This window comes from Buteo buteo, chromosome 7 (assembly GCF_964188355.1).
Source record: "Buteo buteo chromosome 7, bButBut1.hap1.1, whole genome shotgun sequence".
Taxonomy (NCBI): Eukaryota; Metazoa; Chordata; class Aves; order Accipitriformes; family Accipitridae; genus Buteo; species Buteo buteo.
This window is the reverse complement of record NC_134177.1, coordinates 44,597,789-44,617,237: the sequence shown is the minus strand read 5'-3', so window position 1 is coordinate 44,617,237 and position 19,449 is coordinate 44,597,789. Positions and strand designations below refer to the sequence as shown.

Below are 19,449 nucleotides of genomic sequence, written 5' to 3'. Positions count from 1 at the left end.
CATACTTCTCACTTCCTTTCTTCCATACCCCTCCTCTTTTAATTCATTTTTTCATTGCACTGGAGGAATGGACTGTAGTTGAAATATCTGAAACATGGACAATTAACACATTAATGAAAAAAAATTGAAATCAGACCAAAAGCTATCCCAGAAAGGTATTGAATGAAATGAGATACGATTTCTCTCCTCTGGCTCTGGAAAGGGCACCTTCACATTCCAGGCAAGAGTTTTGGCTCATCAGGACCAGTTTTATGGAGACAACCTGCAGTTGTCAGAAGCAGGCCAATGACAAGAATTAATATATTAACTGGTATGCAGTACTCTTTGACAAATTGCTTACTAAATACATCAAAATTGATTGGACATTCTGTGTTTAAATTGACAAATGACTGCATTAGGGGAAGGAGGGAAATCCATTAATTACAGCTGCCCTCAACCATAGGAAATGTAATCGTATAAATATAGATTTTGTTAAAACAAAAGTCTCTACTTTACTACAGTGTTGCTGGTAAGTGTACTTGCACCTCTTTGCTATTATACCTCCAATAGGAGGTTTTGAAGACAGATCTTTGCAATTGGCTTTTAAATAATCAAAGACCATTTCTGTTGTGTTAAAAGGAATGATGCAGTGTTTCTTTATCCCACTCTGACCGCTTCTGGAAATTGTTTCTCTCAGAAAAACGGACATGTAGCTGAGGCTTCTGCTGTCTCATTAATTGTTTATCCTAAATGCAATGTAATTCATATTCCACGATGTTAGGATTCAAACCAGTACTCTGTATTCTCGTTCTTTGTGCCTCTACTGGTCTCCAAGTAATACTTGCAGGGCTCTTAACTTATTTCTGAGTAAGAATTTGCACTTGAGTTAGGCCTGAAGATATAATCAGTTTTATAGACTTTGTTAAGGGATGCTTGAAAAAATTAAGGTCTGTATTTATAGCTGCCTTTGACTTTTGGCTGTTACAACAGATTTTCAATTTCTGGACCAACTGTCGTACGTATCTTGTGTTTTACTGAAAATGGCTTTCGTTAGAAGTCAAACTTAGTAACTGTTCATTGTCTTCAAAGGGAGGGGGCTAGGCTTTCCTCACTGTTTGTTTGGGCTAAATGATAACACAATTTATACAGATAATCTCTGTAACGCTGACATCATGTTTGCACTTCCTGCTCCCTCTAATGAAAGCTATGCACCCTGAGCAAGACTTTTGTCTCTAAGCAACATTGTGGTTCTTTATGGCCTATTTTATATTCCTTTCCTACATTCCATTGATGGAAATAAAAATTCCACACATAGAGCTAGTGAATATTGCGCAGTGGAAAGCAAGACTGAGAGTAAAAGTGGAAAGTGTATTAAATAACTGTGTGACTATATGCTATGAAGAGAGATACTATGAAAAACAAGCTACAATGCATGTAATCATAGCCAAACTGCTGCCATATGAGCTACACCGAGCAGACACAGTAAAGAATCTGGTCATTCTGGTCTGCAAGCCTTTTTCCAGGCACAGCAGAGCATGATGGTGGTCTGGTAACAGGCTAATGAACTGGGACTGATAATTATATTTAGTGTTCTACCACCTCGCAGCCTTCTACTTCTGTTTTTCTTCTTGCACCCTTTTGTATGTGCATATTTAATAGTGTAATCTTTCTCTCTCACTAATATGAAAGAATATACGTTATGGTACTTCTCCCACTATATACATAGCTACAGTGTGTGTGTATGTAGCTTATTGTGTAAGGCAAGAGCTGTATCTTGCTCTGTGTATGTTTAATGTCTATCACAACAGAGCTTGATTTCAAATAATAAAACTGATCAAAACCAGAGCCCGTTCTGTAACAACAGTTACGCTATCATGTAGTTACGAGGTGTTCAAAGACTTTTTGCTCTGTTTCTGCGACATCTCTGCATGGCCATGGTCAGACGTGAGTTTGGAGTAGTTTAGCAGTTAGTGCTCTCAGCTGCCCATTATGGTGCCTCTGCTGGGCTTTACTGGATCTGCAGCAACACTGGTAGCACTTCAGAGCAAAGTTGGCCAGTTTAACATAATCCACCGATGAAGGCTATCTAAACAAAGCTCTCTGACCTTACCCTGAAGTGGGCGAAGCCCACTTGAGTTTATATGAGCTGCTGTGCTGTGTAGCCTGGAGAGTAATTGGAACAGGCAGTGGTGTGTGGGTTAATGTTTTAAACTGCCATCATTTTTATGTACTGATCATATGAATGTTGCCTAAACTACTGGCCTTTCAGATGTACCTGTGCACCACAGATGAGGGCTTTTCCACAAAATTGTGTTGATTGAGTGTTACGGGCTTAAAACTGCAGGAAAGAATGTACCGTTCATGAAAAGTCAGAGTGACGGAGCTGGGCATGGCAGAGCTATGGGCTATCTGTCAGGAAGGCAAACAGAGGAGGACGCTGCTTTGTCTCTGCTGAGCAGATGTAAACCCAGCTTTTTGGTAGATTGAGTGAGTCCCCGATCACAAGACGTGTTACATTTCAATGATTCTGCCAGGTTTTTCCTCCCTATTCTCAACTAGAGTATTGCAGCTAACCCTTTGTTAGTTGTTAACGCAGTCCACTTATAGATGGGAAACTGCATTATGTTGTTATTTTGCTATTTTGTGTACAACCAGCACACAGCTGAGATTTCACGTAGCTACTTTGGTACATATATTTAACTTCATTATCCAGATGGGAATTTTTAAAAATATTTTCTAGATTATCGGCTTGTCATTATTATTATTCTTTCTACTTCAGATTGCCTCTAGCTAGTGTATCATTTTCATGAAATTCTACTTTGTTATTACCATATAGTATAAGAATACAGCATACTTTTAAAAAGAACTTCCTGGGTCTCTGCATCAGTAGTTTCAAAGGAGTTGTGCAGATGTCCTGTAAAAATGGAGATCCTTGGGGAAAAATTTATAATTCTTTGAAATTTTGAGGAGGACATTTCTATACAGAAAAATGAGTTTCAGAATTTCAGAAAATTAATTCTTAAGTGTTTATCTTGACTCAGGTATTCTCTCCAAATATTGCATGAAAATATGAGTATGTATATGAACATATAAGTGATACAGGTAAAATAAGTTGTAGAAGAATTTTTGCAATTTAAAAATATTGCATATTTGGAATTTTTTATTGTGTTTAAAACTGTAGCAGATCTTGTATACAATTTATAAATATATATGCTTATATATATATATATATATATTTTATGACTACAGTTAAAAAATTTCCAGTGCGACTGATTCCAAGCATGCATTTCTCTTACAGAGTTGTTACATGTATTTGGGGTTTTCTGGCAGTAGTCACAAACAGTGAAAATGGAATTTTCAGGTTTGCTTTTTACACTTGGAGGCGTAACAGATTGCAAGCTAATCTGGATCACCTTCCCATTCCAGAAAAGATGTTTCTAATGAAACTGTAGTTCATGGTATTTTTCTTAAGGGAAAACTATGTTTCCCTAAAACTGTAACCTGCACTTCCTGCTCCCTACAGGAAACAGGATTGAGTGGTCAAGGGAAGCAAATTTAATTTCTGACTGAGCATAGGACTGATTGGGGTAAATAGGAACAGGGCAGATGTCATTTCATGAAAGAGCTGCATCATTGCATACGAGTGGTGCAGTAAATCATGATACATTCTTCAGCTGTAATTGGTGTTTGTGAAATAATGTAGATGAGGTGGATAAAAATTAACTCGGTAAGGTGCATTGGATGCTGGCAATGTATATTAAGTTTATGATGCATATATATATACCTGGGTGTGTGCATGGCTTCATCAGATTACTGCATACTTGCCCATCTTAATCCATATTTTATAAACTAAATGCTGGAAACAGCACTGCATATAGGAATTAAAATACTTTCAGATGTGTACAAACAACAATAATGAACAAGGGCACATGCTGAAATAGTTCTTTACTATTCTTACATGGTCATCTGGAACTTCTTAGAGAGGGGTCCATCAACACGAAGGGGTCAGTTTTCAAAGCAGTGTACAGGGATTTAGCCGCGCGACTCCTATTGACGTTAATGGGAGTCAAACGGGTAAATCCCCACGCACCGCTTTGAAAATTTACTACTAAGCCTCTTGACTTCTCACTACATACTTTGATTGTAACAGTAATCCATGGTTAACATAATTTTCCCGACAATAATGTCAAACATACTTTTGAAGTCAGTGAATTATAGAAATAGTTACCTCTTCCATAATTCTTTAAAGATGGCCATCAGATAGATTTTGCCATAGGTTCGTGCAGTTGAAATTATTCTTTAACTCAGGAAAGAATATATATGTTATCCTTTGGTACAGAACTGATAGTCTGCTCACAGTCTGAGCATTTAAAGCATTCAACAACCTTAAGATGCTCCATACTGTGAGTAATATCAGGTTCTAGCTCTGTCCAGCTTTAAATGGTCATTGTACTTGACTGGTTTCCTATGGGAACTTCAGAAATGGAAACTGGAGTTAAGCACAGTGAATGCATACCTGTCTCAATGCAGCCAGCAGTAATGGTGAAGCCTGAACACCTAATCAGCACCTTTTAGGGAAAAAAAAAAAAATGCCAGGCTGTTGACTGTCAGACCAGTGTTAAGTAAGGAGCAAGTAAAGCAGTCATCAAAGCTGGGAAAATCTAAGGAGAATTCATATCCTGATTATAGACCTACCTATTCCTTTAAGATTAAAGTGCTGATACAGAGAATGGATGGTCTATAAAGCACCTAATAAACTGTGAGCAATATACAAATAATGAATGAATAAATCTATAAGTCAATTGGTGGTGTGAAATAACTGTTAGGCTGGTTAAACTCCTGGTTTACGGGGAGGGGGGGCAGTTAGCTTAATTTTATGATGTTTATGATGTTTATCCGTACAAGAATCTCAGAAAGTCCTAACGGGAAAAAAAAATGAGTGGGGAGAAGTTTTGAGTCAAAGAGGATATTTTAATTTGCATGGCATGCTCCTGCAGAAGTTTACAAGCTGAAAAAATGCATTAAAAACAAAACTTTGTTCAGTAATGTATAGCCACAAGTAAAAATACATAGAGCGTATCACCAAACTGCAACAGTTTGTTTTAAATATGGCTGTAAGCATTGTGTCTAAAATGATACTCTGGTCTTCACTTTATTGTCAAACTTGAGCAGAGGTAGAGCCAGCAGGCATAGAGCTATGTGCTCTAAGAGAAAATTTAGGAACATGCATGCAGTAAAACTCACTAAGTTGTTGGGCTTGACCTACATGGCAAACCTGACTGTGGGATACCAAAACCCACCTCTGACAGAAGTGAGATCACACATATAAGATGGAAAAACAGGTGAACCTGTTGAATTTGAAGCGGCAGCATGTAGACCTAAACCAGAACTGTCACATTCTACTTGTCATGGGCAACATGATGTAACTAATGCACCAGTAGTTCCAGAAGTAGCATGAAGTAAATAATTCAAATTGTGGAGCTTAATTTTAAGAGGAGTATTCCTGAAGCTTATTGACAAGCATGTGATTACCTCAGGTCTCTAAACCACCTATGATAATTTTAGATATAACTTAAGAACCACAGAAAAAGCATCAAAATCAGACGTTAGTGTATGATTTGTATGAAACCTAAAAGATACATAATTTTTATTCTGCATACCTCTTTGCCGTGGATATCACTAGACACTGCGTGTGGACACAGGATAGACTTCAGAGTTAATGAATTAAGAGTACATTGTTTCTGTTCCTACTAGATTTTAGACTCTTATTTCAAATTACAAATTTTGTGTATTCAGTTGAAATAAAGGAAGGCTCTCTGGGTGTCTGCAGTCATGTGTATGGCAGGCAGCACAGAACAAATAGTCTTTATAGTCTGCAAATGCCTTTGCTCTTAATTTGGACAAACATACATCCCTTAGAGAAGAGCACATTGGGAATTTCGTATATAACTCTCAATTAAATTGAATTGTGTAAAGCTTATTTATATAAATGAGAAAATTAAAACCTTTTGGTTCAAGAAGTACACAAAACTAAGTAAAACTAATGATTTATTGTTCACAAATTAAAACCATAAGTGCACACACTACAATTGAGCTGTAGTGTTTCTTTGTTCCAACACTTCTATGCTGCTGAAAGATGACAATTTATAGTCTTTGAATGAATAAAGATTTGTCTTAGGTCTAGGTATTTATTGTATAATTAGCCCATCTATGAACAAAACCACTGTTTGTTAATTCCAATATTCGTCAAGCATGTATATTTGCCTAGGTCTTGCTCACGTGTCAAGAATGCCTATGCAAATTATTTGAGGTTAATAGAAATAGTTGGGTTTCTTTATTTGTCACTAAATATCATGGCAAAATTTCAAAACAATGGGGTTTTTTTCATACTTGGTCATTGAACTGTGGGAATTGGGTCCTGGAGTTCCAGAGGAATACCAGCTCAGCAGTGTTTCAGCCTTTGCTTTGGCCTGTGTTGAAACTTTTGTTTCCACAGTCACTTCTGTGGGTTTTCCTGGTGCTAACAATTATCACACAAATGATTGAGTTTGTAATGTGGTGGGTTTTTTTCAGACCCTTGCCTTTAATAGTCTTTCTTCAATATGGTAGTAAGATTAATCCTGTAACTGCGGAGAAGGGAGTCTGTAAACTTTAAAAATTTACCTTGGATTATGGGTAAGCACCTGCACCTTTGATTTTGAGGGTAGAAAATGAGACGACAGTGTTCAGGTCATGAAAGAAGATGAACAACAGTTTTCGCTGAGATTCTGTTTTTCCTTAGTTAAATGTGGAGTGGTTCAGTGGAGCTAGTCAGGATGGAGGGACAGGAATGTATTCCAGATTTAGAGTTGATGCAGATCACTTTTCACTTGAAGGAGGACAGAGATTAAAGGTGCTACTATTATTTTTGAGCAGCTGAAAGATGGTTTTTGCCCCTTGCCAAATATTTATGGCAAAGCTCTGATTTTTGCTGCAGGTAGCACTCCAGTTTTTAAAAAGTGATCTTGAATGCTTGCTTATGGAGTTCTTTGCATTTCTAAGCAGACTTTAGAAACTCATGTCCTGTTATACTGCATAAACAGAACTAACTCCCACCTTAGATTTTTTTATTTTTTTTTTTAAATAAGCACTCATTTTCTTTGTACTTTTTTAATCCACGGGTATTGTACAAAATTCTGCATGTTTGTGTATTCCTAGATTAAACAAACTCAGTTGCGTTCTGGTATTTGATATATGTTTGTTCCAGATGTTCGTGTAAGAATAGCAAAAAGTTAAGAATTGACATAGCTTAGACATAAAGCATTGAATTCATTATTTTAGGAAGGTACAAAACACCTGCAATTGCCAGTAAAATATCTCTGTGCAAGAAGGGCTTCCTTGTTCCTTGTCTATGTGTGTGCCATTTGTGACTTTTTCCCAATGAAAGAGAAATTACAGGAGTGCAAGTAAAAACACTACTGGCTGCAAAGCTTTTGAAGAATTTGAATTTTATTATTTGCTATCCTGCATAATAGTGAAATTCTTTGGAAATTGAAAAAACTCTGTTATAGCATAAGAATAGCTTCACTGAGGTGTAAGAGGCTGCCATAATTTCCAGTGTGAGTTCACATTTTCAAAGAATTAAGCTGGAAGATAAAAGGTTACTTTTGAGCTCACATTCTTGGAAATGTCCCTCCGGGCTTAAATTAATCTCGTCTTGGAACTTGATACCAACGCAAGAGGTGTGTGACCCAGAAATGAAGAAAGAATTGTTTTTACATTTTTAGAACATATTTGTTCCTGTAACTTCAAGGCCGTTTTTAACTTGAAAAAAATGACCACATGTGTATCTGTAATAAGCAGTACAGCGATGGCAAATCTCCAGCAAGGATCACTTGTCTTTTAAGGTCATATCTCACAGAACACGGCATGCTCCCACTAAGGGCAGTGGGAGTAGAGCTTGTTTTGCCTGTGGTAAGGCTGGGACCATCATTATGGGATCCTGCTATCAAAACCAGACTCTCTTTAAACGCCTGCTTTTGTGATAGGTGTGGTACATAAATGCTATTTTATTAAATAGCAAAATAAATTACTGAGGTTTGACCTCAGCTAAGGCTTTATCACTGTTGCCCTGCTGGTGAACTCTAAGGCAGAGCTTTTTCATGGAATTCAGCATGTCGTCACTTTTTGGTAGAAAGAGTTAATGCTGCGCTCTGAAGCTCTACTGAAACGTGTGTTATTGCAAGACCTATGCAAAGCTGTGATTCCTCAGGAAAAGGCATACAGCATAGGACCAAAAATATTCTTAAATTTAAATTTCTTTCTCACTGTAAAGCTGTCTTGAATCTCCAGTAAAATATAAGAGTATTACCCAAGGGAGAAGTACGGTGACAAAGCAGGGTGGATGCTGCTCCCTGGGCTAGCATTTTTGCAGCTAGTCACTGAATAGCAGCTTCTCTAATCTTGACAGCTCTAGTAGTTGCCCCTGGGATAGAAAGAACAAAAAAAATTCAGAACAGTCCATAAAGTTCCTGTTGGTTTGAAAGCAAAAACATCTGCTAGAGTCATGAACAGTTTGTTAGCGGAGTTCAATAACAGGAAAGCCTGCAGTTGATCAGCTGTGCCCTCAGAAACAGGCATTACTGCAGTCAGTAGAATTTATTGTTAGGGGAGTCAGGAGATATGGGGAAGATTAGGGCAACAGCAAAACGTGTCAAAATACTGGGTTTGTTTCATCGGTTTCGAATATAAACTTTACCGGTAAGGAAAAAGTGTGGGCATTATGGTTTCATGTTCAGATATTTACTGTGAATCGTCAGCTGTTTGTAATCCAGGAAGGTATGTGTATTTTCTTAATACAAGTTTGATATGGGCTGGACAGACGCATCCGTAAGTCATTGAATTAGATCTGTCACGGTTGTAATGAAGCAGATGAATGTAGTTTCTATATTATCTTGAGAACTGGTGAACATACACTGCTGAATGTCAAGGTGTGCATGTACACATACGTGCAGGCACAAATTGTATTGATTTCAATGAATATGGCAGATGCGTAGTATCTCATGGGAAAAACTTGACACTTTGTAAGAATATGTCCGAATGTATATAGCACTTGGAATAATTCTTTAATAAATTAGGCCCCGAACTGAATTGGGTATATTGCAGGTTTCAGGATAAGGACTCTCTGCGATACAGAGGTGTTAGAAATGGCTCCATAGCTGAGATTGGGTTCTGATACCCACTTATACAAACAGGATGAAAATCCCTTTATTTCATATAGTGTATGGATTTATGAAAACCCTGTGCTGTTTATATTATAGAGGCGCCGTTCTGTATTTATGGTTACAATTGTGTCTGCTTTGCCATTATAAACTCCTATTATTAGGGGTTTACAACATGGCTGTAAAAATTTGTAGTGGATGGAAACTTGACACATAAAGGTCAACCCTGTAATAATACAGTTTTTAAAAATCAATTTAAAAAACTTTGAGTCATTTTTAGATTATGTGAATATGAAAAATATTGGTTCTAATTTTAGGATTGTCCGGTATCTTAATGCTATAGCATAAAACTCTCTTGTTTTACCAAAGTAAAAATACCATTGTTGCATTTGCTTCTTTTAATTTGCTTTTGTGGTGTCTGCTCTTCCCTCAAAGCGGGTATGGTTTCTTGGTATTGAATCCAGGCCTCCAACAGGCCCCTGACAGTAAACAGGTACAAGAAAATGAAAAATATCTCCTGTCTTATTGCCTGGGGTTCTTGCTTGCATTTTGCTTTTTCTAAACTCTTTCAGCTTTCTCAGGTGTGAAGTTTTAGTTAGAGCAACATAACGCTACTGCCATGGACAGTAAAGTAGCTAGACTGTAAGCTTTGCCAATATATTTAAGTGACTCAAGGACCAGGCATCATGAAATACTAATCTTTACAATAATGTGTGTACGATTCTCTCTCTTTTTTTGTGGTAGCATTTGAACACTAAATAGTGATTTTCCCCGAAGTTGTGTGTATATATGGTAATCATTTTAAAAGTGGTTTTGGGTATCATGCAGTCTACAGAGCTGAAGAACTTGCATTTTTCTGTTGTAGTGAGTCCATATGAACACAAAACAGAGTAGTGAATAGAGGAACAAAATTAACTTAGTTTTGTTCTGTGAATTGAGGTTATTTGTTTGTACCAGTCTTTTAAGAATAGTAGAGACTTAGGTATTTAAGCAGTTATAGTAATGTAAGATTTCTGTGGTGCTGCAAGAAAAGCTTTGCTGATGAGCACTGTGGACAGATCTGATGTTGAGTCAAACCAAAAATTTACGCAGCCTTGCATCTCTGGTAGCGACTGGAAGCAGATGCTCCAACGCCCAGGAGTTTGGAGGTTATGGGCTTCTTGGAGGTTGTGTCTGGACTGTTATGTTTAATAGCCGCTGATGAATTTGTCCCTCAGCTTGAACTAAGATATGTTTCTAGTTATCAGTGTCACCTGCAGGTGAAAAAAGTGTTTTTCTTATCTGTCCAAAATTATTGTACGGCATTACTATAATGCAATGCAACACTTGAATACAGAATTTCCGGTATTTTATAGTCCAGTGAAATAATCTCAGTGTTTAGTCTTTGTAGCAAATTAAATATCAAACTCTGCTTTGTTACGGATTCTTAATTAATATATCGTTACTGCTGTAATTAAAAGGTGATACTAAGATGATAATGAAGCCCTTCCAATTACATTGCAAAAAAGTCAAATCCTAAAATTCAAGTTGTTTGTGAAGCCAGCTTTAAATTAACTACATTAATGTCAAAATGAGAGTGGTAAGTCAGTTCCTGAAGTCTTGGAAGTACTCTGTGTTCAAAGTCAGTACATGTACCAGTGCCTCAGGATAGCTTTTGTCAGTATGCTTTAGCACAGTTCAAATTCTGAAAAGTTTGTAGAAAAGGCTTACATCATTGACAGTGGCATATCTCAGTGTTAAATTCCTCAGGGCAGGTGGTTGTCATCTGTATTGTGCTGTTTTGTATGTTCATGAAGTACTTAAGGTTAAAAGGAGAGCCAGTTGGGTTATCATAGTGGCTGTATGTATACTTTCAAGTCAAAGAGCAGAAATCTTTTCATCACTTTTGATGTCAATATTTGAGCTCTTTCTGTGCTCCAACATATTGTCACGGATTTAGGAAAATATGTGTATTGCTGTACCAATAACTTACTGAAAAAAGCTTTTTATAAAAGCATTTAACAGTAAACCTGATTTTTCAGTTTTCTGTTTTTTCAGTGGTTCCACCAGGGAGCCCTGGACCAATCACTCGACATGAGTCATATGACAGCTTAGCATCTGACCACAGCGGGCAAGAGGATGAAGAGTGGCTTTCACAGGTATGCTTTTTAGGGGCATTCCAGTTCAGGAGTGAAACAGTAATAGTATCCACCAGAAGTAAAATTCACAACTTTCTTCAAAATAGAAAGTAAGCTTCCAGTAGGCCATGGGTAATACTGCGTGTAAAACTGACTTCACTCCTGACTCAACGTGATATGAATTTGATGGTCTTTACATTTTATCCAATCTATACAAGCTACATTAAAAGCCATGTAAAGCCCCCATCATTACTGGCACAAGTCACATCCTTGGGAAGTTCAGAATGAAGTAGGAAGTTTCAGTGGGCCTGACATGCTCCTTTTCAGACACGGGTAAAGGAAGTGGGCTTGGCAAAGTGGTGGTGCCTTTTCAATTGTGACCTGTGCTGTACTTACTGCATTTTAACATAAAAATGGTAGATTAACTGGTTTACTTCCTTCTTTTTCTGGTTACCCGCTACTGCATTTTCTACTGATAATTCCTTTGAGTTCTGGCTAGATGGAAATACTATAGTGCTTTAAAATGATCATACTTAGTGGAATATTTTTATATGAGGTTAAATCTTTGTAGTTTTATCCATTCTTGCTTTGTTTCAATAGATGAAGCTTCTCTTTAAGAACTCAGTACATACTTGACTATTTGGCTCAAAACATAACTTCAGTTTAAGAATGTAGGTCATGAAAATACGCTGAGAATTAGCTCCTGTTAGGAATAAAAGGTTAGAGTGAAATAAATAAAAATTACAAATGCTCTGGATTTACTAAAGCCATTACAGGGTACCTGATATGTGGAATTCATCCTGACAAATTAGGTGGGTTTCTTTTGGTTTGAGAACAATGTTAATGGGAGTGATGCCTTAAATGCGTTGCTGGGGTGTATGGCATAAATGTGAAATACTCATGAATGAGATTTGCTTCTCCCACTGGTGAATACATCATACACAGCATTTTCCTAAAATGAGGAGTTAGGTTTCCACATGTACCTGTCCAGGAGCAGCATTCATTGGGGAATCTATTCATGTGAATCCGCTTACCTGGCCTAAGTATTCAGATGTGGCTGCACATTGATATATCTTACTTGCTTATGCTGTCTCTAATTTGTCAGAGCACAAAGGTGGTGAAACAATCAGTGTAGTCAACAGGAATTTTATCGCTGAGCTCATTGGGGCCAAGATTTCACCTGTAGTTTTCCACCTATCCTCTCCAGTACTGTTTGGATAGTTTAGCTTATTTTACTGTTCCGATGACTCTCTGGTTTAGCGGGCAACCTCAGGAAAAAGAGAGTAAGGTAAACCTACATTATGCAGATTAGTTTATTACTGATTCTTGGAAGATAGGAAACTCAAAGGAACTTAAGACTGCTTGAACTTCGTCACATCTATCCCTCTAGAAGAGTAAATATATTTATAAAAGGAAAAAAAAAATCCCAAGTGATGTCATAGTACACAAATAATTCAGAGAATGCTTCCGTAATGTTTAATTTTTGCTAAGTGAAGAGAGTGATGATAGCTCTTTTGAGCATGAAGATGCTAGCATTCTCTAAGCAAGCCACTTTAGATTAAGTCTAAAATGCAAGTATGTTTTTGAAAATTAAAGTGTTGTTATCAACAGTAACAGCATGCAGTGAAAAAACACTGCCCTTCACTTCAACTTTTCAATTAGAACAGTGGGTAATGTGTGCTGTCAGTGTGAAGTAGATACAATATGTTTGTCCTGCACACAACAGAAGAGTGAATAGGAACATCTGGCCGTAGCCTCAGTAAAATTGCAAAGGCATCTGTTTACCTCTCGGCTCTGTGACACTGATGGTTTCAAGCTTAAAATATACAGATTACTTTATCTGTGGCCTAATTTACACTGCTACATAAAAGCTACTTGCCTCAGAAACATCAACAGTCAATCTGAGTTACGCTAAGATAAATGCAAAGATGGAAATAGTGCTAAATAGGCTGTGCATTTATCATCTTACGTTAGCTGAGAACTTAGAACGTTAGCCAGTGTTTAAAATTGCTTCTTAAAGAGTTAAGAATCACTACTAGTGTACATCTATGTCATATATGTACACAAAAATATATTTCATTAATTTCCTCACTAAATTGCATTTTTGCTGTGAAGCCGATCATTGTTTTAGCAGCAATTGATAGGAATTTAATAGTCTATTTTTGTAATCTTAAAAGTATGAGTTCACCAGAGCTTAATATTTTCATTCCATATTTCCTTTTTCTGATCTCTAAAGGCTCTTTTTGATTTTTAAAATTGTATCACAGAAGACTTATGCTTTGTTTACCCTGTCATTTACAAGGCCCAATTTTCCTGATCATATACGTTTCCAGCAATGTTACCATCTTAAATGTTCATGGTTGTTTGCATTCCTATAGTTGGCTTATTTAAGAGTTTGCCAGAATTGATACTCACCAGGTTTATAGTTATCAGTGTGAAAAGACATTTTTAAAATATTTTGGATGCTTCATTTACTGAAATAATTTATTTTTCAAAAGTTCATACCTAGGCTCTCTCTGGGAGCCAATACCTAGTGGAAAATAGGAATATTTGAAATTATTGTTTGTTAGACACACCACCTGCATTCTCTGTGCCTTTTGGAAGTAGGCATGGAACAGAGAAGCTTGTGTGTCTATGTGTATATCTACACCTAAACATACATACAGGTACATATCTCATGTATGCCTATTATATAATATATGTGTGGTTGTTCCTTGCAAGCAAACACCCTTACTTCTGTTTTAATTGCTGGAATTTTGGTTAAATGAATATGTATGTGTGTTTAGCTGCCCTTTTACACATCATGTGTTGCACATACATGTTTATATTCCATCTGCATAGTAAGGAGTGTGACCTGGGCTGTTCAGTGTCTCACAGCACACTTCACATTGCTCTGTTACAAATCTTGTTGCTTTTCAGCAAGATGGTCTCTGCCAGAGGTATCCTCAGATATGCCAACAGTAATTATGAGCTTTGATTTGAAATACAGTTCGCACTATATACATGTGAAGCTGCTCTGTTTAATGTGTGAACTTCTAGAAAGCAGCTGTAACAAAGCTGTAACAGCTTGCTTTTAAAACCTGCATCCATTGACCTGGTCAGTATTGAGGTTATCTGGGGGAGGTAGACTTCTTCGGTTCCTCTGCCTACTCAGTGTAGATGCAGATGGAAGTGTGTTCCCCTGTTTGTTGCCACAACAAGAGTAGCTTTTTAGTGTTCAAGCTTATAGCATGTATTTCTAAATGGCAAGAGGAGGAGTGAACAGGGTCAGGTGAAGTCATAGCCAGGATGGACTGTTGGTGTTCAGAACAGTTTAAAACTTGGGGTGCAGTGTCCCCAGGCTGGCGGTTCAAAGGCTTTCAAGGCTCTGCAAGAAGCTCTTGGCTTTGGCTACAGCATCGCTCTCTAACAAAGGCGTTCCGAATCTGCCCTTGTTCAGCTTCCTCCGAACTGATGGCACAAAACACTCTTTTTGCCTGAGAACAGCAGGATTCTGGGGGTTCAGTGTATTGAAGGAACCATTCAGTATATTGCAGGTTTTTGTTAAGCATTTCCCCATCTTCCCACAGGTTGAAATAGTGACTCACACCGGGCCTCATCGACGCCTGTGGATGGGCCCACAGTTCCAGTTCAAAACAATCCATCCCTCAGGCCAAACTACTGTCATTTCATCCAGTTCTTCGGTGCTGCAGTCACATGGTCCAAGTGATACCCCGCAGCCTCTTCTGGACTTTGATACAGATGATCTTGATCTTAACAGTCTCAGGTAAAAATAAAATCAATTTCCAAGCTGTTTCACATTTGTTGTGTGAATAACTTGCCTCATGGTTAAATGAGGCCATCTGTGTAGAATGTGTAATAGTTTTCATCAAGCTTGTCCAGATGAAAGTCTTAGAAGAGCGTGTGACTCAACAGCAGTAAAAATTCATCCAGGCCAAGCAGCTTAGATTCCTTTCTGCTGCCCCTTCTTGGGTAAATGACAGTGAAAGACAGTACAAAGTCTGGTGGCCTTGCTCAGCATCGCCTTGGCTTTTACGGTTTCTGCGTTGCTTAATAAATTCATTTTCTCAGACATGAGTGGGAGCTTTATGTCATAGATTTAGATGCTGACTGTGAAGCGGTCAGCATGTTGGAATAGTAAGTGAACTCCTGGAATGTTTTTGCCCTCCCTGTTTTTTTCCCCCTTTCTTTGCTTCCTACCTTGTAATTCTTTTTCGTATATTTAATTCATCTGGTTTTGGACACTGGCTGATTTGGAATTGGGGGCAGGAGGGGTGGGCCTGGGGAAGGGGAGAGAAAGAAGGAGTGCAAAGGTAAACGTGGGTTTATATTTACTGATAGCTAGTGATTTTGTAGAAGTGCTTTATGCACCATGTGTTTCTGCGTCCTGTCCAGTAACTCTCAAGTTTTAATGAGTTTCCATGCTTCTGACTCTGCATGTGATTTGAAGTCCAAAGTTCTGTGGTATGGACTTGGATTGTTTGGGACTCTGAAACTCTTATGAGTAAAACAAGGGAGATGGATAATATGACTAATCCTATTAAAACCAGGCAGATTGTCCTTGGACTGAAAATACATGGTTTTGAAATGTGTGATTTCTCCTTGCATGTAATTACTCCCACAAGTAAGGATATAGCTGTCAAATATGTTATTTTTTTTTAATTGTATATATATATATATGTAGAAAGAAAGCAGAAATTTTTAAAAAATTAATATAGATAAATGTTACAGAGGGAATAGACAATTACAAATGTGTCTCTTTTAAACTGTCAAAGAAAATGCTGCTGTTCTGGAGGGCGTAGAGGCCTTTTAACCAGTTTGGGTAGGCTGAGATTTTTTTTTTTGAGGCTTTCTGAAAGCTCACATCTGAGACATAGTTTGGGGATACTGCCTTTGTGTAAAGTCTCAATCTCTCTCTGGATGGATTATCCAGATCTTGGCTCTGCAAAGGAAAACAAAAGTTTTCAACAGTTGGCTGACTTAAAAATAAATAGTTGCTTAATTGGTTCAGCTGAATCAGGTTTGTGATTTAATTACAGCCCTCATAAGCAATGATTTTGACACAGGTGGTAACTATAACTTATTATTTAGGATTCAGCCAGTTCGTTCAGAACCTGTTAGCATGCCGGGGTCATCGCGTCCAGTTTCTGATCGCAGAGGAGTTTCAACAGTGATTGATGCTACCTCAGGTAGAAACTTGTTGTTTTCATGTTTTCTTTGATATTCATGGCATTCATCAATCTTGTCTTTTTTTTTTTGTCTGGTAACATGTTTACTAACCATTGCCATGTACTTAAAAGGATATCATGATTTTCAGCTGCACAATAGGGTAAGTGCTGTCTTATACGAATACTTTTTGAAAGCTACTGTAATGACTTTTTTTCCTCTTGCCACTCAAATCTGAAGTTACAGCATTGTGGTAAGATATGAACACAATATTTATATTGAGTTTAACATGAGCTATAGAATGCTAAAAACCACCTAAACTAAAAGGCAGAACATTTGCAATTACTAACACTGAAATGCTTTTATTAATGAATGCCTAAAGCATAGAATATTACAGTTCCATCTCATTTATAAAATAGCTTTCATTGAAATGTAATCATAAATGTAATTGATTTCTGTGAACAGTCAAGACAACAGGATAGTTTATCTAATGTTTGTGTAATAGGCACATTTTCACTACTCGACTCTAAAAGAGTGTGTAAATTTAATACTACAGTGGTTATGTTAATATCAACATAGTAATATATGTACTATAAAAGTTTTCTTCTTTTTTTCTCAATGGTTGGGTATAGTCCATATAAAGAAAGGTCAGCAGAGCTTTATATTCTAGTACTGCTGTATAGCGTCTGAAGGGTCCACACAGCAGGATTTTGTCAAATAAAATCTCTCACAAGTAGAATTATTAAACACACAGCATTAGTCAAACAGTCAAGTCAGAGAGGATTTTAATCTTTAGCGATTTGAAAATCCCTGGAGACTGCTGATTGGATTGAGGTTAAACTGTAAAAAGAGACTGTAACACATACAGAAACTGGTTTCTGAAGGTTGTTTTAAAGAGAGTTAAAATAAAAGCTCCTGTTCCAGACTGTGTTTGCTATTGATATAAATTCCGAGTCCAAGATACTGCGTTTTTTGCCAAATTAATTTATTTGGGTATTACAGGATATTTCTTAGATGTGTTTGTAACTGAGTTCAATAATAACTACATTTACTTTGGATATTGAGGATTGTCATTATAAATTCCATTTTCAAATATTTAGAACTTGTTTGATTCACATTGAGCTTAGGCAAACATCTGATGCTGGTTATTTAAAGGGAATTTTATTTGTTTTACTACATGACAAAGTAATTTTGAAAACAATTGGTTGATACAGAAGAAAACATAAATGCATCAGTTATGATTTTTTGGACTAGTTCATCTATGCCTATTACCCCTAAAAGGTTGCAAACTTGAATCATAGGAGTGCTTCTGTCTGTGTATCTGACACTTTAGATTTGGAGTGATTAATAGCATAGCTCTTCTTCACTATCAATGTGACTAGGCCAGCTGATACAGATAGAGATATCTGGGTTATCAGGGTGGGGTTTTTTCCCTCTTCTGTATGAACGGAGCAGTGCCATTACTTATAGCAGGGATGTGTAATAATTCTGAAATATAACCATTCTGGAACGATAATGCGTTCTAAAACTGTGTTATTCCATCTACAACAGAAACAGTGAACTACATAGAACTGTACCTCTTCTATGCTAAACAGCCTTTCCTGAAGTGTGGATGGGGCCCTAATATGAAATGGCTCATGTGAATGTGATGAAGCTCTATTGGTAATGCCTTTAACATGTGTGTCCATATTAAAATTGCCAAAGTCAATTGTATACATTGTTATGATACTGAAAATATATTTACTGTACAGCAGTGACTCAGTTTTGTTATAACACCTCATAAGTTTCGTATAAACAATACATGGATTTTGTTAGGGACATGCTGATAGCAGTGTTTTATTTAGCTTCACTGCCAGACAGTTTGGATTTGAATTGATTTTTGATTCAGGGACTTTACTATCCATTTGCAGTTTTCATATTGCCTGATCCCCATCCTTTCCCATGCAGAAATTATTGGTCCAAAATTAGGGTAGATATGCCAGATTATGTGTGATGGTATAGGGGTGTGAATTCTGCTACAGAGTAAAGGAGACACAACGAAAAAACATACACTGGTTTTTGAGATCTCATGCTTTTCTTGTAACAGAGCCCAGCAAAGGGAAGAGGAGTATTTTATGCTTGCTTTCCTCTCTTCCCACCTTTGAGATGTGCAGAAAATTACATTAAGCTCAGCTCTGAATATAAAGGTTTTTTTTTTAAATGCTCTTCATGTACAACATTGCATTTTTTGTGTTATAGTCCACTACTGTAAGTATTCTCATTTCCTGCTATTACCAAGGCGTGCCCTAAATGGCTTACATTCTTTATGGAAAACAAATTTATTGGAAAATACGTTTTCAGGTTTGAAGGATTTTTAAGTAGGTCATAAATTTTTACTGCCTAAGCTGAACCAGGAAGTGATTCTTCAGTTATGACCCATGCATTTGAGTCTGTTGCACTTTATGAAGATGCTTATCTGGCTGTTTGATTGCCTGTTGCTTAGAGATACAACCAGCGTGGCGCCTCTTCTTATCTAACTCCATCACTTGTTCTTCCTATCAAAAGATTTCAAGTACATGTTTATCATCTTCCATTATTCTTCTGCCATTCTAGATAGCTTCCTTCCTTCTCCCCCATTGGTGACAACTCTTGCATTTCGTAAGAAATTTGTGTAATTTTTTTATCATTATTTTCACATGTCTGTAGAACTATGGTATATTAATGACAATATTCTCTCACAAGATCATTTGCAAAAATCTTCATTTAAAAAGTACAGAACTCTAATACTGTTACCCGGAATGAAAATTTGCAATGGCATTTTCAAGGTGGATGGCTGTATCTGTAAAGATTACTTGGATAAATTTAAAAAAATGCATATTTCAATATGGTTATTTCAACTTTACTTAATTCTCCTGAAATATTCTTCTCTGGGTTTTTTTGTTTTGTTTTTAAATCAGATCTTTAAGAAAAGTTTGCAAAAATGTAGTCACCTAAAGCTACTGGACGTT

At 37.0% G+C, this 19,449-nt stretch overlaps 1 protein-coding gene across 10 annotated transcripts in view; it reads left to right on the top strand.

Annotated features, from left to right (window-relative positions):
- BCAS3 (BCAS3 microtubule associated cell migration factor) overlaps positions 1 to 19,449 on the top strand; it is a 375,612-nt gene that overhangs the window by 160,526 nt on the left and 195,637 nt on the right. For all 10 annotated transcript variants that reach the window (XM_075032961.1, XM_075032959.1, XM_075032960.1 and 7 more), the window contains 3 exons: positions 11,217 to 11,317; positions 14,866 to 15,062; positions 16,388 to 16,485. In XM_075032961.1, the coding sequence (XP_074889062.1) occupies positions 11,217 to 11,317; positions 14,866 to 15,062; positions 16,388 to 16,485 (396 nt within the window). The remainder of the gene's footprint in view (positions 1 to 11,216; positions 11,318 to 14,865; positions 15,063 to 16,387; positions 16,486 to 19,449) is intronic.